This window comes from Ixodes scapularis, unplaced genomic scaffold (assembly GCF_016920785.2).
Source record: "Ixodes scapularis isolate PalLabHiFi unplaced genomic scaffold, ASM1692078v2 PGA_scaffold6__148_contigs__length_123643588, whole genome shotgun sequence".
Lineage (NCBI taxonomy): Eukaryota > Metazoa > Arthropoda > Arachnida > Ixodida > Ixodidae > Ixodes > Ixodes scapularis.
Genome location: NW_024609881.1, coordinates 51,119,076 through 51,144,373, shown reverse-complemented (window position 1 = coordinate 51,144,373; position 25,298 = coordinate 51,119,076). Strand labels below are relative to the sequence as shown.

General features: G+C 41.5%; 1 protein-coding gene across 1 annotated transcript; it reads left to right on the top strand.

Annotated features, from left to right (window-relative positions):
- The first annotated feature begins 2,012 nt into the window (after window positions 1-2,012).
- On the top strand, window positions 2,013-24,604 carry LOC8041947 (chymotrypsinogen A-like). The gene is made up of 7 exons (XM_040214386.2): window positions 2,013-2,088; window positions 6,663-6,852; window positions 8,595-8,721; window positions 14,346-14,481; window positions 19,039-19,146; window positions 20,864-21,063; window positions 24,377-24,604. Exons 1-7 carry the CDS (start codon window positions 2,013-2,015, stop codon window positions 24,602-24,604), a joined length of 1,065 nt encoding a protein of 354 aa, XP_040070320.2.
- Window positions 24,605-25,298: the final 694 nt, after the last annotated feature.

The window sequence follows — 25,298 nt, the reverse complement described above, 5'->3', positions numbered from 1 at the left end:
CCTTTTTTTTTGGTATTATGGACTAGGGCCATGGAGAATATTTTTTTTCTTTATCTTCAATAGAACGGTAAACCGTAAGTCAGAAACTAAAATTAAAATTAATTTTATTTATTTTTAGTTTTAATGTTAATTTAAGTTTAATTTTAAGTTTCGTGTGGCCGGCCGCGCCAGCTGGGCCGCCTTGGCCGAGCGCCCAGCCCGAGGTAGTCTCGGAGGCGAGCGCCACCGCGTGTTGTTTGGGTACAACACGCTGGCAGACCGACCGCAATGGGAGAGCAAGCCACCTGGCAGGCAGAGTAGTACAGTAGGCGATGGCTAGACATATAAGACCCCGCTCGTTGCCACACTGTAAAACCGCCTCTAGTGGGTGGAGTGTCTGGCTCGCTACCCACGGGTCGTGGGACTCGAATCCCGCCTACGTCTAAACTTCTTAGATTTTTTTTTCTTTAAGACGAAATAAATATTTTATGAATTGAAATCGTTTGAGATATTGGCGACTATGAATTCGAATTGCATAGCATGTTTTATACATTTTTTTCACAAGGGCGCAGCCATCTTGAACGTCGGCACTTCTGATGTGCGGTAAAACGTAGTTTTGATCTCTCCGCGCCGCTGGAAGGTGTTCACAAAAAATGCGTGATTGTAATACGTTCTTGTTTCGTCTCGCCTACATTTTCACACATATTCCGGGATGAAATGTTTTATTATTTTTCCGTGCCGCATACCAGACACAGAATTCACGCGACTGAGAACGGCTCGAAACATATAATATACATTGACTTTCATGTCACGCGTAACTTGTTGTTTCAGATGAGTGTTTTCGGCTGCTTGAAATTCCCACGCGAGGTCATATGGCTGTGACGTCAATGCCCTATCGACCATTCAAGATTTTCCCGTTGTACGCCACCGATTACGACCCCCCCCTTTTTTTTCTGCGTTACTAATTTTTTAAGGTTATCGCTTTAAACGTTATTCATACGAAAGCATTACATGCCCGATTACGCAAAATTCTGGCGTCTTCGGCGGCGTGACCGAGCAATGTACCGAAAATGGCCGACGTCAAAAATGCTCCTATTGACGTCAAATTTCGCAGGGACGTCCCTGCAAACGAAGTAACCCAATTCCTTCGAAAAACAAATTTGGTACGTTTCGGCCTGGGTAAAAATCGACCCCTACCTCCGGGCTGCAAGTGGAGCACATTTCCCCGACGTCACGGCGGCTCCACGGTTCTGGCTGACTGAAGGGGTGCCTAGGGCGTGCGTCATTTCAGACACCACGTCGCAGCCATCTTGCTGTCAAAGGGTGTGGCCTAGTGCGTGCGTGACGGCACAGCCAACGGAGAAGAGGTGGCGCCACATCATGAGTGTATAAAAACATTTTCCCAGCAGGACCATAATGCTTTCGCATTCCCACACGGAAGCGTTCTTAAGTGTCTCTGCCGAATTGTGTTGTGTTACACACGCTGCTCTGGATTACGCTCATTGAATCATACTTGTACCAAAAATAGTTCACTATCTACGAGTACTCCGCTTACCCCTCAGTTGAGAGCGTGAGCCAGCCCACTTTCCTGGCTCTGAGACCGAAGGTGCGTCTCAAAGCCTGGAACGCGGGCACGAGCGCTCGTTTTACAGAAGCGCGATCGCTCCTTTTACAAAATAATGTTTCAAAACCGCAATCCGTATTCCCGTGATCGTATCATGTTTCAAAGGTTCCGCTATAACAATAAATAATCGAGTTACACACGACCTTTCAGTGCCTATCCCAACCTTATATCCTCTACATTTAAACAGTGCGTTTCTTTAAATGCTGTATTCTGTTAAGAAATGACCGCTGCAATTTCTTTTTATAATGTTGTTGCTTCCTTGTTTCTCTTTTGACTCATACAATATGAGGGGGGAATGGCCGCACGGTATTTATTGCCAAAGGCGAAAACCTCTTCATATTCAGGTACAGTTCATAGAAACTTGAGGAAGCAAGCTTCGGGTGGTGCAATTTTCTAGAAAGTGAACAAAATGGAAGGAGACAAAGTGATTCTGATAATTCTGTTCATAAAAAGTCTCTCCGCAGCTCAACATCCCCTCTCAACGGGTATGTATCTCACATGCGTTGCACATATTTTTTGTCGAGCGCGTTTTTGGCCCGGGGGGTAGGGTAAGAGTTTTATGAGTTTATGAAGATAAACAACATACAAAGCTTGCGAAACTGGTTGAAATATATTCTGTTGACTTCCAGCATGGATTGCAGTCTCAAACCAAACAAGATAGTTGTTGGGTTACAGTAATCCTAAAATTATTAATCCGGTGTCCTTCTTTGTTTCTGGCCGACGCTAAGTTTTAGGAAATATAGAGATGGCATGCATTTATTTTTGTCAATATTTTGAGCTGATTTTACTGCCATTTGCTTAGGAAAAACTGCGCCACTGACTTTAGCCCTGGAATTTAAAATTCACAAACCCTCACCATCCTCAAAAACAGTCGCGAATTACATTTCATTATGTTGAAATTTTTTTGAATAAATTGGTTACCACTACATAAGGTTTTCTTTTTTTTTCCGGTTCGGATTCAATTAAAGTTTTTAATTTCGGATTTGATACAATACCGTCCAAATAATGGTTATTATACGTTTTTCTGTTTGGATTTGGCCGTAGAAGCTGCTCTTGAGAGCATCAAACTTAGAAGTTCTTTCATAAAAAAAAAAGTATTTTGACAAGGTTTTCTTGCATATAGATATCAAGCAGAATTTATTTGATCAACCAACCTTTATAAATATGAGCATTCAAATTTCGACAAAAGCGCTTTCGAAGGTCGGTTCACGCTTAACCCGCAGCGCTAAATAAACACTGGAAACTGCGCTGATGTAGTGTTTATTTTAAGAAAATGCATCATCAATGCAGCACTATCTCAGTACTGTGGAGTATGTGTGAACAGGCTTTTAAGTCGTCCGAGCGGCAACTGAGATGTAAACCTAAGATATTTCACTTGTTATTTATTAATACTTTATAACAAGCTTTCGCACTCCCGTGTCTGTTCTTCGGTTAGTAACCAACAAAGTCGACATTGACTTCGTTGTTTACAATCGTGAGCGGCTGTGGATTTGAATCACCAAAGCTAACTTGCGACAGCAACCCCTGTACTACGCGAGAGAGGAGTAGAGGGGCCAGATGGTAGGCAATCTTGCCGGCACGAAGGGCAAGCAGAAGTCAAACGAAGAAAATATCGAGTGTAAGCGTACAGGTGCCGAGGCGCAGCATTAGCCACGTGTCGATGGTACTGCGCAGTAGCTTGAGAAGGGTTTGAGTAAAGAGGCAAGTGGAAACACGACCAGTGAAATGGATTAGGAACGGAAGCATCGGCTGCAAGCTGATCAAGACGCCAGGCACAAAAAGACGTCTCGTGTGGCGAACAAACCTAGATAACATTGGCTGCAATGCAAGCGGGACGCCAAGCAGGAGAAGACGTCTCACAAAACGGACAATGAGAGGAAAGTTCGCCTGCGGCGCAAACGGAACGCCAAGGAGGCAACCCAAGCATCAACAACAAAACTGAGCAAAAGCGAGCGGATACAAGCGTACGTGCTGACAACAAGTAATTTGAGAAGCATTTTCTCAACGTCTTGAACCGTCCATGTGGTTCCAGTCGGGCCTGAACGGTGAAAAGAACCGGTTCGAGACAAAGCAAATCCAGAACTCCGATTTTTTTTTTTTTTTTTTTTTTTTTGGGGGGGGGGGGGGGGGCGGAAAATTTTTAAGGATACTATTCTCCCATTTTTTCTTGTGCAAGGGAGGTCCACCCATGTCAAATTGCCCTCCGAGAACGGGGGAGGGAGGGGGGGTCGACTTTGTTTGGGGAGGCGCAGCCGCCCCCGTCGCCTCCCCCCCCCCCCCCCCCCCCCCCCCCTTGAATCCGCCACTGGTTCGAAAGACTGCCTTTCACGGTGTTCCCCAAACCAGTCGGTAGAAAGTTCGTGGTGTGCGCAACGTGAAAAACAAGCTTCACTCTCGGTAATACGTTGAGGCTTTTGGATCGACTGTTCCGCAGCAACGCAGTGCAAGACACTACACACATTTATCGCACTTCAACCAGAAATTTATTCAATAATTTTCCCAACAATTTTTAGACAAAAGTGTGATACGTCTTCACATTAATATAAAAAAGAGCAGGTACGTTAACAAGTTTTTTTTTTATTTGTTGAAAAAAGCATGGGGAATTTCAGTATCTCACTTGATTGAACCTGAAGCTACAAGCACACAGATATTGTCCTGTATGATGTTTCCACAGCGAGAGCATGCGTGCGTGATAGCGATATATTTATAATATAATCTTATTCTGTGCTTTGTTATTCCCATGGATCATTCTATTGCTCGCCGTGATTTTCTGTTACCGCGTTTTCAGGAAGTAAACTCACAGATGACATTTGAGTGGATATTCCTTTGCACAGCTCAATAGCTTTAAACTCCGCAAGTTCTTTCGTTTGCATCAACAGGGTGCTTGATGTCACTGCAAAATTTAGAAGTGAGCTACTTGTCACTTATGCCGCTTGATTTATACATTCATAATTGCATTAAATAAATTATATACCTTATTGACCATATCTGTATTAATAGCAGAACGAAACTACTTTCGTCATTCTAAACCAAATTTATAACAGGTAGACGGGACAACTCGCAAGCATCTTGTCCTAGAATTGGCGAAATGTTCTACTGAAAAAGCAGTCTGTTGAGAGAATGCAGAAAATGACAAGCGAAATAATCAAGCGTTCGAATTACGGAAAATTTTATAATACCCTATTAATAATTATTTATTTTTGGGCTGGATTTGAAAACGTTTTCTAATGCTTGCAACCAGGTAAGACATTGTGGGTCCCTGGTTTTCACTATCTTTCAAATACACGGTACGTAGCCACCAGTTAAAGCTTTATATTGTAAGCTTCAGAATAAAGCTGCAATGATTATGATTATGAATCTCACCCGATTTAGGGCCTCTACTCCCAGCTTTTAGTTCAGAAAATAAAACTTGGTTCAAAACTTTATTTTGCGCCACTTTTGTTCATTAAATCAAACATAATAATATTGTATAATCATAAAAGTGAGAATTTATTTATTTGATTTTTGTTCATCAATGAATCGTAAGTATAGCTTCAGGATCAAGTTATATAGGCCCTTTTTGCAGCTTTTATATAATACCATAAAACTTACTTCGAAATATTATTATCTAAGTTGTTTACTTAAAGAAAACACATCCAACTCCACTGGAATGTAACTCTAGAGGTGTAGATAGGACCCGAATATTGGAGAGCAGGGCGTTACCTGTGCCAAAGGATAAAAATAAAAACGGAATTTCTATGTGGCCTAATATTCGTCAAACCAAATATATGTGGCATTGTGCGCGCCCATGACATTCTTTTTTTTTTTTTACGTCGGCCTGCTATGCGGGATAAAGTCAAAGGTAATGCTGCCTTCCCTTTCGTGTAAGTACAGTAGGAAATGGTGATGCGGGACATGTGTCCAACGTTGGATGTCTGGCGGCCGGGAAGGACGGAGGCCCACCCAACTAATATTGCGCCGACGGGTCGCTTGAAGGCACGGCAAGTCCAAAGAAGGTGCTTAAGTTCCACCTCCCGGACTGGGGCGGGACGACAGAGACAGCAGGTGGATGACGTGGCATGACCTCGTCTGGCGAAGACAGCCGATGTGATAGACGAATTCGCACGAACTCTTCGGCACGAAACCTCCTCTTGGCGGGTATGAGAGCCAGGGAGGTTAGAACCACACGGAGGAATAAAAGCGCATGTGGTACGCCGCACAGTCTCCAAGCGGTTGGCCAGACTTTCCGTGGCCGGAATCTTAAGCAGATGAAGCGTGTAAAGTACCGTTTGAAGATGACAGGCAGCGTCTACCGCGGCATGAGGGTAACACTACAAGGACGAATCCGGCAGACTCGGACCGGGCCGGGGGCACTCGGCCACAAACCGATGAAAGTCCGTCTTCACATTGAAATAGCGGTCAACACTGCGTAGGGCGTAGATAGCCTGCATCGAGTCGGCATAAGAAGACACGAGGAGGCCGAGGGGTAAAAATAGGAGGAAAAATAGCGGACAGACAGTCCCGAAGGGCCACCAATTCCGCCATTACCGAGGCAGAGGGGTGTCCAGGAAGTACGAAAACGTTTGTTTCTCCGTCGAAATGTAGGGGCATAAGATGGCTTTACGTAGCCATAAGTCAGTCAATCCAGCATCCACGTAGGCTATAAGAAAAGACATTGTGGGCGCCATTGGCAGTTATTTAATAAAAATATCCTTGCTGTCATCAAGAAATAAACAGTATTTCTTGTTTGCTAACATATTTGTTTCACTTAAACTAACGTTACAAAGCACGCGCCCTCAATATCATATTTTTGTTTGGGGAACATTAGGCTTACAAATGTCGCCTCCAAGGTACGTATAATTTTTGTCATTTATATTTTTATTCAAGTAACGACATGTTTTCAGAATGTCGCATCTTATCCCCTCCGCTAGCCCTATATTCCGACGGAGTTTCAGTTCTTTACGCCACAAAGTTTTTGTTTTTTTTCATTTGGGTCGAGAAACAAGGTTTTATTTTCCTTAAGAGACCAGGTATAGTAAAACAATATGATATTTTTTTTTAATTTATTGGTATTTTTTAGAAAACTGCGGACTTCCAGAAAAACAACCAGACCATTCAGACTCTGTGATAAGCGAACGAATTTTAAACGGCACGGATGCGATTCCCGGAGCTTGGCCCTGGCAAGTTGAGATTACGGACTTAGACAGACACGTCTGCGGAGGAGCACTGATTGAACCACAATACCTCCTTACATCTGCCCATTGTGTACTGTAAGAGATAATAATTTTATTACATTTGAACGTCTCAATATAACAGCATAAAAAGCTTTAAACACCTTCCTTTAAATATTAGTGACTTGCAAAAAATTGCGTGATTTACAAAAAAAAAAAACAATTGCAAACGATCACACGATGTGTGCTGCGATTCACAGATGAAGCATAAGGGTTGTGGATCAGCATGTTGAATGGTATTTGACTTCTGCATGCAGTGGCGTAGCCAGAAAATATTTTCGGGGGTGCTATCACACACACAACAAAAAATAATATATTATATGTATATATATATATATATATGATAAAGTAAAATTTCGGGGGAGTGTTCTGACACCTCATCAGGCCCCTGGCTACGCGCCTCTCTGCATGTGTACTGTATAAGATTTGCACTGGATTTTGAGTAGCGAACCGGGGAGGCGGCAGTGGGGAGGCAAGGAAGAGTGTCGTCATAGGGCGGAAACGTACGTGTTTTGCAAAGACGCCTGCCGGAAATGTTCGGGGGGGGGGGGGGGGGAGGGAAAGCGTCACCTCCGTGGATGCAGCAGGAAGGGATGGAGGCGAAGAACGCTCTTTCTAAGACCATGTGGGTTTTTCGGGAACAGCAACAGCCTACAAGTGGGTGAGGAGGAAAAGGGGGGGGGGAGGATGGAGCGAGAGAGCCTTTCCGCAGTTGGCGTTATTTGTGTGTTACGCTGGGCGGAGGGAAAGCCGTGCTTCTGCTGCATAGTGGGGTTTAGTGTTCTTACAGGGCCATTGAGTTTGTTGATTTTTCGACAGGTATTATGCTGATTAAATATATTTCAAACTTCCAAGTCTTTACTTGATTGAACTGCAAACACCTAACGCTTTGAAATAAATCATAATATTGTGGTAAAGGCAGTGGGACCGCAATATATGTTGTGGAGACGAAGTAGATGCTACTGCTGCTCCGCCCTTTCTGGGGCCGCGGCGTGTCCGGCACCGTAACCTCAGAAACGAGGCATGCCGGAAAGAAAACTTTCAGAGTGGCACCGCACTGCTGCTTCTTCGCAATGGCTCTATGCGGAAAGCGTGAGGAAGTGTAACAAAATAAAAGTCAAACACATGTGCTTGGCAGGAACGGTGAAAATCAGCAGATTTTCACTCGTTTATCACGTGCTAGGAGTAAAGCGCATCGTTGCCGTCGCTTTTTGTTCCCTCACGTTATGCGACTCACGGAAGTAACTTGGATCTACTTGAGCAAGAACGTTCGGCTGACACTTTTGTCCGATCAGTCAGAAGGCGAGCGCTGCTTTGGTGTTCTGCTTGCACTCGCCTTTTATTCTGCCGTTTTACGAGTGTGAAACAGCAAGCAATTAGTACCAACCATATAAGACATTTTGTGCTCGACAATATGTAACCCAACAGTACCATTGTTCAGTGAAAAATTTTTTTTAGAAAGGGATGTAATTTTTTGAGCATCTGATTACCACCATTCTTCGCACGAACTGCTCTCAAAGTATGTTAATATTTTAATACAACTTCCTTAGTAACATCATGTTGAATGTGAATAATAAAAATCAAACTGAATAAAAAGTAAACCGCAAATGTTCGGCAAGACACTCGGTGAGAAAATTGAAAACTTTTGCTATTAAATAGCGTTTCTTAAGAAGAATTCAAAACATGCATCTACAGAAATTTTTTCATGCTGATGCTCAAATCCCCACTTACTCTAGATAGTACGTGGGAGATTTGTGATATAACGTCTTACTTTATCGCAGCGAACTATCTTTGAATGTTTTAAAAATTTGGCTTGGAAGCTATTCGAGTAAAAACAAAGATAATGCACTGGAGGAGACAATTGACACCATTTGCATTCACCCTGCCTTCAATGAAAGCGGGGGAGAGGTAAGTCATTGCAAATACGTTCTGATTTGCGGCTTGAGAAGTCCATTTTGCTTGACATAAAAAGGAAATATATATACAACATACTGTACTAAAGTTTAAATGCCTTATTCATACATCTCAGGCGCTTTCACCAAAAAAAGAAACATTATTCTAAGAAGAGATGTTTACGTTGCTTCTTTATCAGTGATCACACAATTGTTAGGCCTCGCGCTATGCTGACTGTAACTGTATTTCAATTTTTCAACTACCAAGATGCTAATCTGTTTGTTTTTATATATATTTCCTAAAATCTTAATAATTCTGCCTCAAGGAGTTTGTCTAATATTACTACGCTTAAAAATATTTGAGTGAAATGAAGTTAAAAAATGAACAATTTAGCTTTGCGTGGATTCAAAAATGCGTCATAAGTGCCAACGTACTTAGAATTTCAAAGCGAGTATATCGTTAAAATATAGATTTTTTTTTTTAAGTTCGGGGGAGAGGGAGGGGGGGGGGGGGGGCTGGCCAGTTTTGTTGGATTTACCGCCTCATAATTTAATATGCACGAAAATGTAGATTGGCACCACTCATTGAAGACTAGCAGCGTTACAGAATAGAAAGAAATCGACGACTAAAAAGTATGCAGGGTACAAAAAAAATTTACAAATGCTTTATTTGAGGTTGATGTAGTAAACAAAATTATCCCGTAAATAATGAAAGAGGCTACTTCATTACATCTACGAAAATGTTACAGCTTCACGAATAACTAAAGACTAAATTGACAGCGAATAGTATCGGCAAATGTATATAATAAATGGAATATGGTATTTGAGGAGCGGTTGTTTCAATTAGTTTAGAAGTCGTTCAGGGAGTGGAAAACCTATGTATTTCTCAATTACACCACTAAGTTTAGTGGCGGAAGTAAATTGCTGTATTTGTCTCGTGTGATTCATTTCTTGTTTTAAATTTAAGATTGCTCCATGCCCAGCACGATGTAAATTTCATGGTTTCACAGTTACGACGAGAAAAAAAAATGGTAAAGGTGGAGGCAAGCTGGTGCGTATTAATCCTCATGCTTAATCCCATCAGGTTGGGAAAGGAACTTGAAGATATCTTGGAAGAAGCAGAAGAAAGGTGACATACAAGCGTGTCAAACTCATCTATCAAAATGTATTTCCTACCACGCGTTTAAACACGTCTCCCAAGGTCGTCCACAACATCCAAAAACACACATGTACTTTGTTTTCAAGGTGTATGTGTGTTTCAAGGCAAGAAAACACCCAAGGGTCTAGCTTCTGAGGAAGGCTGAATTTTGACTCACCAAAAGCAGCTTATCTTCAAACATAAAAAAAAGCACTGCTTCCATTTTTTTACGCACACTCTCTCCCTCGTGAGGAAAGAGTTGGCGCCCATGGGCGCCTCTTGCTCTCCACGTAAAAGACGTAGATAGAACACACAAACAGCCCTAGGGCCACAATAGCCAAGGTCGTGACAAGAGAACAACGGCGGAACGTGACCTCAATATCCCTGACGCGTTGCGAACGAAAGATGCAGAAGGGTCAAGTGGCATCCATGAGTGATATATCATGAAGGAACACGTGATCTCTCCTGCACACCCGCTAAAACAATTGTGATGGATGCTCTGATATCACGGATTGAATTCGGAGAAACCAACAAGCCTCTAAAAAAACAATGACGGGTATGTCAGGCCATTTTTAAAAAAAAAATTGACAGATATGTACAACAACCAAAAAAATTCTAAATGATAATTCAAAACATTTCAGAAATCCTGATGCGCCCAAAAAACAAATTTTCAATAGGACAGCCTCATATTTTAAGCATCACGATTGTTACCGCATGTTAACCGGTATTACCAGGGTAATGTCTCCTTTGCTTTTCGACGAACACCTCCATAGTTCTGGTTTTTAGTGCAATATATTGTAGCAGCTCAAAATTTCAGTGACGAGATTAACAGGTTTAAGAAAAAGCATAATCTTTTAGGGTATATGTAATGTATAACGGCTGTTGGAGTTTCCATAAACCGGTCTTCTGAACGTTTTCACTTCAACGTAGAGGAAAAAGTGAAGGAAAGGATAAAAAAAGCTGCCCCCCAAATGGCCGGGTGCAGCTTACAAAAATAGCTCTGTAGATTTCAGCACTCTGGGTACACGTGCACACTACTAATACCGGTGTACCGAACCTTCTCTACAAGAAGGTTCGGTAGAAACCTGAAAAAAATGCACAACTAACAAAAGAGAAGCCCCCAAAACATCTCATGGTGATGCGATATAACCACGAAATAACGTACCGCCTAAAATTATCGCTGGCCGTCAAGGCGTAGATGTCGTCTTCTCAGCCCCCAACAAGGCATATATCATATGCCCGTAGAATTAATTGTAGGACTGACAAAAATCAGAAGATCACCTACGGCACCGCGCAAAGAACACCTTACTCCCTGCGCGAAAAATGTGTTCTTTACATTATTCTGTTGTCAATGGGAAATGATGCATAGGTTGTACTAAAGACCACACAAGGGAGCAGCGTGTGGGTGCACTAGCGCCAGCTGGCCATCTTCTGGCGCATTTTCGAGTATGCCAATGTGCTCCTGATTTCTCAACCGTCATCATCGTTGCAACAGGAAGACTGTCAGTGCCGTCTCAATTGCGGTATTTGCTAAAGAAGAGCAGTATATGGAGTGAGTGCCCCATGTGAGCAAAACGTCTGGAGCATGTAAATGCTATTCACCGGGGATCATTTCAAAAAAGAAATTACCCCTGGGAACGCAACAATTTAATTTATGAGTGTCAATGGAAAAAACTATTTTCAGTAATTGGTTGATAGTCCAGCAGTGTGTCTCTTTTTCTCAGCTCCTTCCTTTTTCCCTCTAGGTTCAGCTGGAAAGCTTTAGAAGAATGTAAAACCAACCTACTCCGCTCTAGGCGGACACAATCATATCTCCCCCATGTTTCTCTTTTTTCTTAATTTTTGTACATCATTTTCTGAGTTCATTTGATCAGCAGACTTGTAAAACAAATGCATACATAAGGCACAAACTATCGAAAACATGTTTCGAGGCGTGTCACCGTAATAACTCAATTGCATCGTATGCAATACCCCCCCCCCCCTGGCAACAATCAAACTACCTATAAGCTAAAACAACATCCCAATAACTCTAGCTTGCACACATAAATTAAGGTCTTTATGATTCATAAATGTACAACCAAGAGCAATTCAGACCGCCAGAAGAAAAACGTTAACATATTTTAGACGAAACCCCGAGACCCGGGGGGGGGGGGGGGGGGGGGGGGGTCAAAGGACACTACACCACAACGTCCCAAACACAGTTGAAATTTATTGGACAGAATATCGTGGTTTTATAGGGAAACCGAAACGAAAACGGGAAACTAGTGCCTCGGCCTTGAAAACTAGGAATAATCTCTCTCCTCTTGAACTAAGACGTAAAATAACTCGGCTTTGTTTTTTTCAGAGTTTCTATTAGAGCGATTCGCCTTTTAAATCAGTTTATTGCCATTTTGGCAGTTTTACATCGCCGACTAGATCATTGTCGGAAACTAGAACCATTCTTAAGTCGCACTTACACTTTCCTTTTCTCCTCCTTATTACTTTGTATCACAGACTATAATGCATTACCAGATCATATTGTTACTGCCGCCAATCCCATTTCATTTAGAGATCAGTGTATATTATATACAGTGTTGTACACGCTCCTCAAAAATAGGAACGGAAGCTCGTTCCTCGTTCCTCCTGATTTTTGGAACGCGTTCCCGTTACAAGTTCCATACGTGAAGAAGGAACTCGTTCCCGTTACAGTTAAAAAAATGGAACGTATCGTTACATATACGTTACACTTGTATTTTGCTGATTACCATACTTACTCATATCTAGAAAATATTTTATTTTTATTTTTTTAATCTATTCCGTCAAATGGAAACAAGAATTTGAAGGCCGTGATGGAAGAGCACTAGGAGAAGAAAACAGGCGGAAGCAGGGTTTGATTTGTTGATATACACCTTTAAAAATCTAAGCTTTTACCTATATTTATGTTTGTGGTGGGGGACTCAGACGAGCCAAATGTACTGTCACCCTATACATTGCACGAGCGTTTTGCAACAACCTCACACGTTTCAATATAACAAAGTCCCTTGTTCGAACTTAACAACCGTTGATCCTCAATGTTGTCCGCAAGACGAGCGAGTGAAGAGGGCAGGGCTTTTGGAAGGTCAGTATTGAAAACTACAAGTCCTTTTCATAAAGGCTGGATTCTTTGTTTAGTTTGAAGGTGGCGACAGGCAGATAATTAATAAAGGTAAATTTTTGTGTAACTTTTAAGTGTCCACTGCTCGGGATACAGGAGTATGTTCGATGCCTAGTTATTTGTACTTTTGATGTATCTGTTGTTCTCTTTGTGGAAGTTCAGTGATAGCAGTAGTCGGCCTTAGATTTCTGGGTGTGTGAGGATTCGTGGAAGCAAAGAAATTAGCTGAGTTTGAAACGTCCCTCTTTCTGTGTCTTTTCCTTCGACTAAAAGTTTTGCTTCTTGTAGCGCAGTCTCGTGGACACTGAAAATAGAATCGATATCCCCTAGCTCTCCTGCACCCAACTGTTACCAAGCGGGGACCACACAAGACGAACCCGAAGATAACTAAGCAAAACGTTAACGAGACCCTGCTCTTCGTAAAAATATTGTTTTTATTCTTTCAGAATTTTCTTCTGAGAAATCAAATTAAAATAACCCCACTGGACGAAAAAAAAAAAGGAACGCCGTTCCTTCTTTCCGTTCCAGTAAAAATGTAACGCGTTCCCGTTCCAGTTCCAGCGATGCAAAATGGAACGGCGGCGTTCCTTCGTTCCTCTTAAAAGGAACGCTTTCCAGGAACGCCGTTCCTTGGAACGCCGTTCCGGACAACACTGATTATATAATTATATAATTACTCACCTTGATTATGTTTTTGTATTATAGCTTTTGTGGTTTGTTTGTGCTTTGTTCATTCTTTATTTCGCTTTCTTCGACGACATTGGGTGCATCTGCGATGACGCTTCACTTTTCCGTGTTTCCCTATTCTGTTTTTTTTTTTTTGGGGGGGGGGGGGGGCGGGGGGTTAACCTTTATCATTTGCTGTGAATCTCCTCTCGTGTAATGCGTCCATCGGACGCCTTTGAGGTGAATAAAATAAAATTAAATGAATTGAAAAGGAAGGAAAAAAGGAGAAGATGAACTTCTTGTATGTAGTCCTTCCCCCCCCCCCCCCCCCTTAGTCTCGGGGTTTTGTCTAAAATGATAAACCTTCACCAGCTTGTTTGCGCCCTAATTCCTTTTGTACGTCAAACTTAAAAACATAAAAATCTCACCGGCCGCGAAACGGGCATTTACCTATCTAAATGACAGAAAAAAAACAGCTTAAATTAAGTGGGGAAGCCTCTAAATTGGCAAAACTGGACTAAATTTAGCCACAGGTTTCGTGGCGTTTAATCAAGGGACGTCAATTTCCCCGTTAATTTTAGCGGGTAATACACGGACCCACGACAGGACAACATTTGGATTCGGGGTCCCATTGATAAACATTTCATACATGTACTCGATTGGTTCTGAAATATACAACTTGTTTTGTTCTTTTTCTTTGCAGTATGACATTGCCATTATAAAACTGAAAAACAGGGTGAATTGCTCGCAGAATATTAAACCAGTTTGTCTCCCGGACAAGAACGACGAACCAGATTGTGACCATCCGATGTATATGGCGGGATGGGGATACAAAGAGCGTAAGAACGACTCATTACATTCAAAACACCAGGGACTGTAAGGAAAAACAGCTGCAGTCTGGTTTTAGCCGGTTTTAACTGTATATGCCGCGTCAGTTTGCCTTAGCATAATTAAATTATTTGAAGCTGAGAATTAGATATCTCAAACAATAAACGAGGATACAAGTGAACATATTTATTTTTTGTTGAATACATGGTATTTCAGAAAATAGATTAAAAGAGCTACACAGCGTTGCTTAACTGAGCCCTATAAACTAACGAGAGTTGTGTCGCCGAAATTTAGACATAATAAAATTAAACTTATGCCCATAAAAATGCTACCATTTACAAAATTTGGAAAGTTCACAAATTCAAGGATTTTTTTTTTCTAATGTAGTGCTCATTCACAGTTAGTTGTCTTATCCGGTTATTTGAATAAAAGTTTATGTAAACATTTCAAAAAGTTCGTTGATTGTAGTTGGGACAAGTGACGCAAAAATCTGCAATTCGTAGTTTGTTCTGGCATGTGGAAATTATGATATTGCTTTACAATTGGTAAGGTCAGCTGTACTACCAATAAGAATCAATATGACTATACCTAAAAAATAGGTGTACATTGCAAACACACTGTTTTAATGCATAAATGGCTTCAGGAACATCAAAACAGCAGGCTAAAAAATCCTTGACAGTAATCTATTTTAAATTTTGAAGCCTCCAATGTATAATAAATTCTTAAGTTTGTGCAGGCTTCTGAACCAGTTGCTAAACCCTTACCTAAACAAGAAATAACTTATTTTCATACTACGATTATCACAAACAAGCATATTGTTCTTGTCGCCCTCATATAATGTCTCTATAATGTTTGCACGGGCGACTGCTCTAAAGAGCATAAACTGTGATGATAATGTTCTCAAAATCTTCATTTAAGGAAAAGATAAAAATTATTTGCACGCGTCAATTTTCAAAACAAAACGGAAAGAATATACCATGAAAATTGGGGCGCTTTTTAAGTTAAAAATTTAAAATATTCCTTCAATATTATCATTAAGACGTAGAAGTACAGTGTATCCAATAAGCAAAGGCAAAGTGTTTGCTTTCGGTTGATGCTCTTAACATAAAAAGCGTAAAACTTTATGAAGTGCTAGTACATCACTGAAACAAAACGGCGCTTTTTATAAAAGAAAGGACAGCGAGATAAAATAACTTTAATTTTCTTGCGGATGCGCATTGACAACATAACATTCACATAAATAAGTGGAACTTGCCATAGAATAATTCTGCACCAGTCTGACCAAACTCTCGCGAATATAGCGTATATACATTCAAGCAGCTCTAGATTGGCGTGCACCTCAGTTCCAGAGAAATTTCTGATACCTGAAAGCTAAATAATGCAATTTATGCAAAGGTGCAAGCAAACTGGACAAGAATAACAATATTATAGTCACTGGAGAAAGGAGGATAGGGGGACAAAGGGGACAAAAGAAAAACAGTCATTTCAAAACATTGATAGGTGACTGGTGCGCGACAGAAAAATCCTGCCTGGTTCTGGTATTGAACCAGGGACCTCTCCATTTTCCGTGGAGCGATGTACTCACTGAGCTAACCAAGAGTTTGACGTTAGTAGACCCAATGGGTTTTATCAGCTGCCACCAGTTTAACACTAAAGAGGGCGAACGGCCTGCATTTTAAGGTTATGATAATATTGCAATTATTGCAAAAGCGCAAGCGATCTGTACAAGAATAACGATAGTATTATTCCGTGAAAGAGAAGAACAAGTGGAACAAGGGACAAACACAACTCTCCAAACACAGCTAGGTGACTGGTACGCGATTAAGAAAATCCACCTTGTCCACGCATCAATGAAGAGCCAGCCTGGTGGCAGCTGTTAAAACCAGTTTTATCTACTGACGTCTCACTCCTGGTTAGCTCAATTGATAGAGCGCTCCACTGAAAATGGAGAGGTCGCTGCTTCGATACCACGACCAGGCGGATTTTTTCAGAAGCGGGCCTTTCACCTAGTGAGTTTGCAGATTTTTTCTTGTGCTTTGACCTCCTTCTTCTCCTTCTCGAAGGAATAATATTACCGTTATTTTTCTCAATCTCGCTTGCACCTTCGCATTAATTGAATTATCATCACAACCTCAAAATGCAGGCCGTTCGCTCTTGTTGGTTCTAACTTCTAACCCAGTGGCAGTTGCTAAACCGCGATCGCCCCCCTGAGGTAAAAAAAAAAAAAAAAAAAAAACTTGGATAGCTCAGTTGGTAAAGCGCTACACTGGGAATGGAGAAGTCAATGGTTAGAGACCAGGACCAGGCGTAGTTTTTTAGTCATGCACCAGTCACCTAGCTGTATTTGGATATTTGTGCTTATCTTTTCGTTCCTTGTTTCCCTTTTCTAACGAAAATTATTATCGGTATTATTGTCCAGCTCGCTTTCACCTTTGCATTGATTGCGTTATTATAATAAACTTAAAATGTAGGCCATTCACCCTTGTTGGTGTTAGACGGGTGGCAGCTGTTAAAACAAGTTTGCTCTACTGACGTCCATATCCTGGTTAGCCCAGTTGGTAGAGCGCTCCAATGAAAATGGAGAGGTACCTGGTTCAATACCTGTACCCAGGTAAAATTTTTAGTCACGCACCAGTCACCTAGCCACGTTTGAAGATTTGTTGTTGTCCTTTTCCTCCGTTATCCTCCTTCTCTCGGGATTATTATGATTATTATTATCGATATTCTTGTCCAGCTCCCATGCACCTTTGCATTAATTGCATTATTATCATAACCTTAATATGTAGGCCGTTCACCCTTGTTGGTGTTAGACTGGTGGAAGTTTTTAAAATCAGTCTGATTTATTTACATCTAACAATTCATGGTCAACTCAGTTGGTAGAGCACACCACTGGAAATGTAGAGGTCCCTGTTTTGATACCAGGAGCAGGCGGATATTTCGGTCGCGCACCAGTCACCTAGCTGTTTCGAAATTTGTGTTTGTCCTTTGTTCCCCTTGATCTCCCTCTCCACGGATTATTATGACCTTTATACTTTTCCAACTTGATTGATTTTTTGGATTAGTTGCATCATGATCAAAACCTTAAAGTGCGGGCCGTTCACCTATGTTAGTATTAGACTGGCGGCAGCTTTTAAAACCCGTTTGTTATACGGAAGTTTAATTCCTGGTTAGCTCAGTTGGTAGAGCGCTCCTCTGGAGATGGAGAGGTCCCTGGTTCAATACTAGGACCAGGCGAAGTATTTCAGTCGAGCACATGTCACGTAGCTGTGTTTGGAGATCTGTGTTTTCCCTTTGTTTCCCTTGCTGCTGCTGAAAAAGGAACGAAACAAATCTCCTTGCAACCGCATTCTACCGTGTGTTTCTGAGCTTGATTTTGGCGTAAACAATCAGTATAAATATTTCAATAAACCAGGTTCACTGAGCCTATTCACAAAGGTGTCTTCAGGTGATGCATTTGTGATAATAAAAGTTCACATTGGACTTCTTCAATAAAATATTTAAGGCTAAACCGTTTTGCCTATCCCAATGTACAGGAATCAAAAAGATAAAAACATGTGTGATTTACCATCTAACGGAGGCTAAAACAAATGCCAAGATCTGCTGCACCCGCTTTCGCGCTTTCGGGTGTTTATCTAGGAGAAGCTTTCACGTTTTTGCTCTAGGTTTTGACATCTGTGAAGAGCAGCGTAGGCCTGCTTGTGTTTACAGTTTTCCTTCCTGTGATTAAGAAAAAAAACATTTGAGGCTTACATCTCAATAAATAAAAGCAACATTTATACAATGTAAGTATAATGAATGCGCTATATAAAGACACCTTGCGAAAGTTTCATTGAACACAGTTTATTGGTCTATTTACACGAATTTGTTTACGCCAGAATTACGCTTTAAAACACCCCATATAATTAAATCTACGTGGACCCTAAGAACGTGAAAAGACAAGGTCATTATTCAACGCTTCTTATTGTGATCGCCAAGTCAGCAAACCGCAGGGCTAACATCATTTATTATTTTAAAACATTGCTTTCCCACAGAGCACAAGGCTATACGAGCTAGGGAGCACTCCGTGACTTCAAGGGCTTTAAAATTATGAAATTTTGGTCCGCAATGTGATCGATGTGGACGTTGACTCCAGTTTGGTGACAGACATTTTGGCAAAGCAAGATCAAAAAGCGACTAGAAAGACTCATGAAGCGAATCACATCCAGCTACACTAACAAGACTGGTGAATAAGCATAAACCATTGGCAATTTTATACAGGGAGTTCGAACTCGTCGAAGTATTGAACTAATTTGTGTCGAGGAATATGCTACGGGTGACTGCGGTGGCTAGTCAGAAAGATCTCCGCCCTCTGTTTGTGCTGATGCTTCTTCCTTTCACGCATCTGTGTCCTTTTTTGTACCCTTTTGTTTATTTACGCTGTTTACTATTATCGGTCTCTAACCATATGGGCTGCACCGTCCTCCATGAACAATAATTTACAGTGCATAGGTTTTTACACCGGACAAGTTCTGTGCAAGCCTCCTGTGTTAACCAACCACTGACACTGATTCTTTTTTGTACTCTGGCAGCTTTGGAGTATAATGATCAGTTTATATCTGGGCCTACCGAAATTATACAAGACGCACAGGTGCAAGCAATATCTGATTCCGCACTTGGCTCGCAGGAAGACGATAAAGGTACGGTATACCGATGTACGAAAGTTTCCTTAAAATTTGACATCTTTACGCCATAGTGACGTGCGTCTATAGAGCAACCGAAGTCTATGTTGACGTTAAGCGCTGTAAATATTCTTTAATCGGAAATTGTCCTCCCACACAAATGCAGCATTAGTTTTTCTATCCTTAGCTGTTACTCCTTGCTCTATGTTGGCAGTTTTTGCCTTAAGCCTAATTCATTAAATTCCACCGTGATATGAAATTATTATAATCAAACCGCATGGTAGGCACGAATAATGTATGTATGCTTACACAGCCGGAAGTTAGTTAATCTAAAATGGCGTCCGGTACGTGTATCAGCTGTAGAAAAGAAGTTAAGCCAGTGCAGTACAACAGCTAACCTGTGGCCTTAAACGTCCATCACACAGTAGTGATAGACGACTGCATGGTGGGTGGGGATTGAAACGAGTGTCTCCGGGTTCCGCAGCGTGCGCTTTACATCCAGGTGCTCCAAGCCGGTTTGCGCTTTAGATCCAGATGCTTCAAGCTCCACCGATCCCCCTACAAGTTAGGGATAAAACTGAACTGTTCTAATCGGAAAGCAAGGTTGTAATTGCCATGCGCCTTGAATGCTTAGAGAACGGTGTTCTAAAACCCAACCGTAACTAAACCAGTAAAAGCACAGGCGAGCTGATGCTAGATATTTATCACGTGCAAAATTCAAGACTGCCGCAAAAACAAATACATTTGAAGTCGAGAATAAAAGAAAACACAAAAGGGAAAACTCAAAATTTAACTGAGTTTTATATGTTTGCTTGCTTTGTTGTCTTTATATCACTTCAAAGTTTATTTATTTAACCGGAGTCTACGTTTCGCACTCTATGAGAAAGAATCCTAAATATCTCCGAATGTAATTTCTAGCGGTTCACGTTTAAACATCCCAACTTCATTGACAACATAGAATAAGTGTGTAACTCTTACTTCAAGAGAACTCGCCAGCTGAGTATCAAGCAAATGTATCACAAATACTGGGCCATTGTGTTGCACATAAAACATGTGGCGTCTACGATCTCGGCGCTCTTCATCGGACACTTAAACTATCGGCTTAAATCGCGGCGTGTACACTCCATAACAATTCCCGAAATTGAGATACCAGCGCGAACCCGGGCATGCGCTGGTATCTCAATTTCAGGAATTCAGATATCTCAAATTCAGGACAAACGAATTCATTGCTTCTATTGCGTGCTGAGTGAGGCAGTTAGGTTTGATGAACAGTAGAGGGGTGTATATCGAGTTACGCGTGGCGTTTTTACACTGCTAGTGACCATAGACTTACTTTGCATTTAAGAGCAATCAACATTAAAATAAGAAATAATCCCTGTTTATTTTGTCTATTGTCGTGCAGTAGAGCTATATCGTTTTTTTTATGATCGTGTAATAATATTTCTGCCCATAAAGGTCAATATTATGTGGTGTGGCACAACATAATACTTTGAACCCTTGAATAATTTACTGTTACTGAAACGAGTACGCATTCAAATCAACGGGTTCACCAGGGTACTCAACTCTGTAAAATAAAGCAATACTGAAGAAGTGGACACAAAGGAGTGAGCAGTGAAAGACTTTCAATTCGGAAAAAGCATTTGGTTGTTTATATAGCACAAATTACATTAATGTATTAAAACGCCGTTCGACTCCGCTCTTTATCCGATGCTTAAATGGTAATATTTTTCTTCAGACGAATCACCTTCCGAAGACTATTATGACTATGACGACTCCGCTGCACCAACCTCGCCGTTCCGTAATATAAACCCTGAGATACTCCAACAAGCGCGAACGCAGCTAATCTCGAATGAAGATTGCGCGAAACTACGTAATGAGTCGTCAGTTTCAAAGAACTTCATCTGCGCCAGCCATGATTATGGATCATTCTGCGTGGTGAGAGCATGAACAGAGTGATGAGTATAAGCACACTATCAATTTATGCCAAAACGCTCTTTAAACTAACGCACTTGTCAAACACATTAGTCCCTCAGTCATGCCCATTTTCCATGCTTGTGCATTTGCGCGTTCATCCCAGCACTCACCGACAGCATAATCTTGCTAAAAAAAAACATTAGTCAGAGTTCTGTTTTTGCTAACATGACCAGCCAGACACCTCCGGCGAAACGATGGACGCTGTCATCACTGCACTGAATGTTTGATTTTATTAACTTACGCACTATAGTTGAGCTAGTTGCTGCGTAACTACAGGGTGAAACAAGGAGACTCCAGGCTTTTTAAATCGACCGGAAAATTCGGTTTCTTAACCTATCGCGCTACGACTTTTTGCAGCGTTGCCCACAGATGGTGCATATTTTTGTAAAATTTGCGAAGAGCAAACTTACCTGAGGAAAAGTTAAAGAAAGAAAAAAGGCTTAGCTCCTATGGAAACGCAGCGACGCCACCGGTCTGCAAACAACACGGCGCCGTTTCGCACGGGAGACAAGAGATGGCGCAAGCGGTCGCGACGCCAACAGCCGCCAACGAACGAGCAGACGACGCCGAGAGCCGGCCCTTTTGCAGACAAGGAACTGCAGTTCTTTGCTGTTACCGCGCCTGCCTTTTTTGTTTCTGCGACTGTCGCCGCCTGCGGAACGCGCGCCGCTTTTGAGTCGAAAAGATCGCCTGCTAAAAAGGCCTGCTCTCGGCGCCGGGACCTTACGTTGGCGGCGTTTGTTGCGCCATCTCTTGTCTCCCGTGCGAAACGGCGCCGTGTTGTTTGCAGACCGGTGGCGTCGCTGCGTTTCCATAGGAGCTAAGCCTTTTTCTTTCTTTACTTTTTGCTCAGGTAAGTTCGCTCTTTGCAAATTTTACAAAAAAAAGCACCATCTGTGGGCAACGCTGCACGAAGTCGTAGCGCGATAGGTTAAGAAACCGATTTTTCCGGCCGATTTAAAGAGCCTGGCGTCTCCTTGTTTCACCCTCTGATCTGATCTTGATCCGCCAAGTTCCGGCTGGCCCTATGCAAGTTAATTTTATTAATTGCAAAATATATTTTTTAAATATTGGGTGAGAGTTCGGCGGGTGCTGTATTCACCATGCATACGTCATGCTCGGCCGACATTAGATATGGGGATAATCGTTGCGGTCTAATGACTATTGAATTAAAAAGAAACTAATGAAGTTTTTAATTCTTGGTTTGAAGGGTCATATTAGAAAATCCTTATTGACGCCAATATATATTGAAGGTCTTACTAATTTAGAAAATTTGCAAAAATGTAATAATTTGTGAGATATTAACCAAGTAATGTTCGCATGTTTTCGTCCGATTTAAAATTCGTTCATAAAGAGCGTCCCAATTCTCGCTCACATTGACGCTTGGAAGAGTGACGTCGTCATCTCAATCATGTGTCACTTACTTGACGACGTGTCACTAGTGGGTGCGCCGGCGACACGAATGGCAACGTTACTTAAACGCTACGTCACCTTTTCAAATACAACTGATGGTACGGCTTTTTGCGTGCCAATTTATATAGTGCGGAATATAGCTCCAATTTATCGATTAATGTATCGAAACAAATAGACTTCTAGAAAATTCCTCAAACTGGTCTGGCCTCTAATCGTACTTGCCGTCAACACTGCCATTGAAACATGGCCCTTCAAACCAATAATTAAAAAAATGTAATTAATGAGTGTTAGTTAGGTAATTAACTTAGCCTGATGATTATTCCTTCATCTTATATCTGTCCAGTCTGACAAATATATGGTGAATACCGCTCTCGTTTCAGTTTAACCCAAATCTTAAAAATGAACATCCTGTAGATGTCCCGCCCACTCCTTCCTTCATAATGGAATTTCTGAATCGAATACCATAGTGTTTACATGTTGAATAAATATATTGTCCATAGCTCACCATAATTTGAAAAAAAAAAGCATGCCGGTGCCAAGGGCTCAAAGCGGGCGCCTAAGTGTATAAACTTAATATTTGGCCCTGGTAAGAGAGTAATGCTGCTATATCAAAATGCACTGTAAATATAAAATGTTACTTTTATCCACAAAAAAGTCACATTTTTTTTCCTTTGTGCTCTTAACGAGTCATCAACATCTTTATAAAAGTCAATCCGGGAATTTTTACATATGTCTTTTCTTGTCGGCAGTCAATAGGAAATTTATAACCAAGCAACAAAATAAGATGGGTAGGCTCAAAGATACTCCAGAACCTCTCAGCTTTTTCTTTAATTCAATATATTTATTACTACGACTAGCTTCCTCTCGTGGTTGTAGACTCGATTGGCAAATGACTCAGAACTTTAGAAGTGATGATCAGGAATGGGCTGGTTAACCTGTATATTTTGCTTCTTAAACGGTCCGAATATCAAGAAGTGTTTCCGTTTGTGTTTTGGAATTGTTACAAGTTCCACCTGAGTTGCCTATACAACCTAAAGACCTGTAACCTAAACGCAGGTTGCCACACAAATATTTTTCTTAAGGTGTTTCAGACATCTCAACTGTGTTGCTATGTAGAAATGCTGGCTCTTAAGGTACTAAAAGTTAGGGCACACTCATGGTCAAAAGAATTACGAACAGCGGAGTTGTGAACGAATGATAAAACGGCTGCCTCAAAGGGGAAATATGGATATAATTTAAAACAAGAGACAGGTTTACGACAGATTTTATGTCTGTGATTAACCACAAAAGCGCGTTGGCCTTACGCTCTTCGGTGGTTGGATTCAAGAACAATGCGGTTCCTTGATAAAAAATTAATGTTAATTTGATTGATGCCATCAAAATTCAATTTATACGGGGCGCAGTTTCCTGACGATCTCTACGCACTCCGGCTTCTGTGTAACCAACGCATCATTGTGTTGCCATTAAAATTTCCTTCCTTGACTGAAACAAGAAACGCACAGTGAGATCACTCTCCAATGCATAGGACAATGCTCAGTTTTGCTCTCAATTGTTTCTAAGCGGTCACTAGCATGGTAAGCAGTGCTGGGCTAGAAAAGTTACTAATAAATTTGCCGGAGAAGTACCACCAAGTTTCCCAAGGAGGTCTGCAGGCTCCGGACGTCACTCGATCTGCGGTTCGTAGTTCATTTGACCCTGACTTTTACATTTATATAGACGAATCAGCAGCCTTTTGTTAGAAAGAAGACAGTGGTCAAGTTCGATCGCCTCACATGTACCAAGCTCTTGAGCCTTAACAAATGAAACATTCTTTCACCACGGATTGAAGATTGAATACATATCCACCTTTTTTTCTTAACAGGGAGACAGCGGTGGCCCATTAGTGTATAAGAACGGCGGTGGCCGCTGGACATTGATCGGATTGGTGACCTACACCAAATGGCCATGCAACGTCACAAATCTTCCGATGCTTTTTGTTAGAATTATGCCTTTTCTGGAAGACTTCATCACACCTTGCATTCAGAATTCTACGTGTAAATGCAAGGCACCAAACGAAGAGGGTGTTTATGATGATATTCTGAGAACTTAAGAAAGGCGGAGTGATGGTTAACGCTTTTTATATTTTAATCCGATTGTCGGTGTTTTTTATGGGCTGATGCCGAAATGTTAGTGAATGCGAAGCAACGAAACAATGCACGGGGGCTCACTACACCCCGCGATTCTCTATCTGTCAGTAACGGTAATTTGCCCGTTACCGTCTTAAATAAAGCTTAAAACTTGACTATTGAGCTAAAGCATCTGCATCGTGAGTACCATCCGCGTCACATCCAGGTGTATTCAAATGGCGTCTCATACATAGTTATTAATAAGATAAAGATTTTACTTCATGTAGAGCGGCTTGTTTTCGAGCGCAGCTTTTAGGCACCCGTTTCCAGGTTGAGCGGCTTTGGCGTCGGCGTAACCACACCCGTTGCATATGGAACGCCATAGTTTCCCCGCTATATTTAGCGGGGAAACTGAATCGGTGTTGAGGTCCCGCGACATAAATTTCTCCGCTAAATTTGGCGGGAGAGGAGGAAGGGAGTCTACGGAAGGGAAGTAGAGGAATACCCTCCGCTCCAAACCCTCCCCTCCTCTTCCTTAAGAGCTGCGCTCCAATTTAGCATTACAGTGGATGTAAAGGTGTTTAATTTTTTATGTTAAATTTCAGTTTTGTACGAGCACAAAATATTTGCTTAAATTAAATTTAGGTGTTTATTCTTCAGACAAGCTCTAGGGATCGA

Excerpts from the sequence above, each read along its gene's own strand:
- LOC8041947 (XM_040214386.2), top strand. The coding sequence starts at position 2,013 with ATGGAAGGAGACAAAGTGATTCTGATAATTCTGTTCATAAAAAGTCTC. Across the intron at positions 2,089-6,662 it reads TCAACATCCCCTCTCAACGG|AAAACTGCGGACTTCCAGAA; the intron begins GTATGTATCTCA and ends GGTATTTTTTAG. Across the intron at positions 14,482-19,038 it reads GGGATGGGGATACAAAGAGC|CTTTGGAGTATAATGATCAG; the intron begins GTAAGAACGACT and ends GTACTCTGGCAG.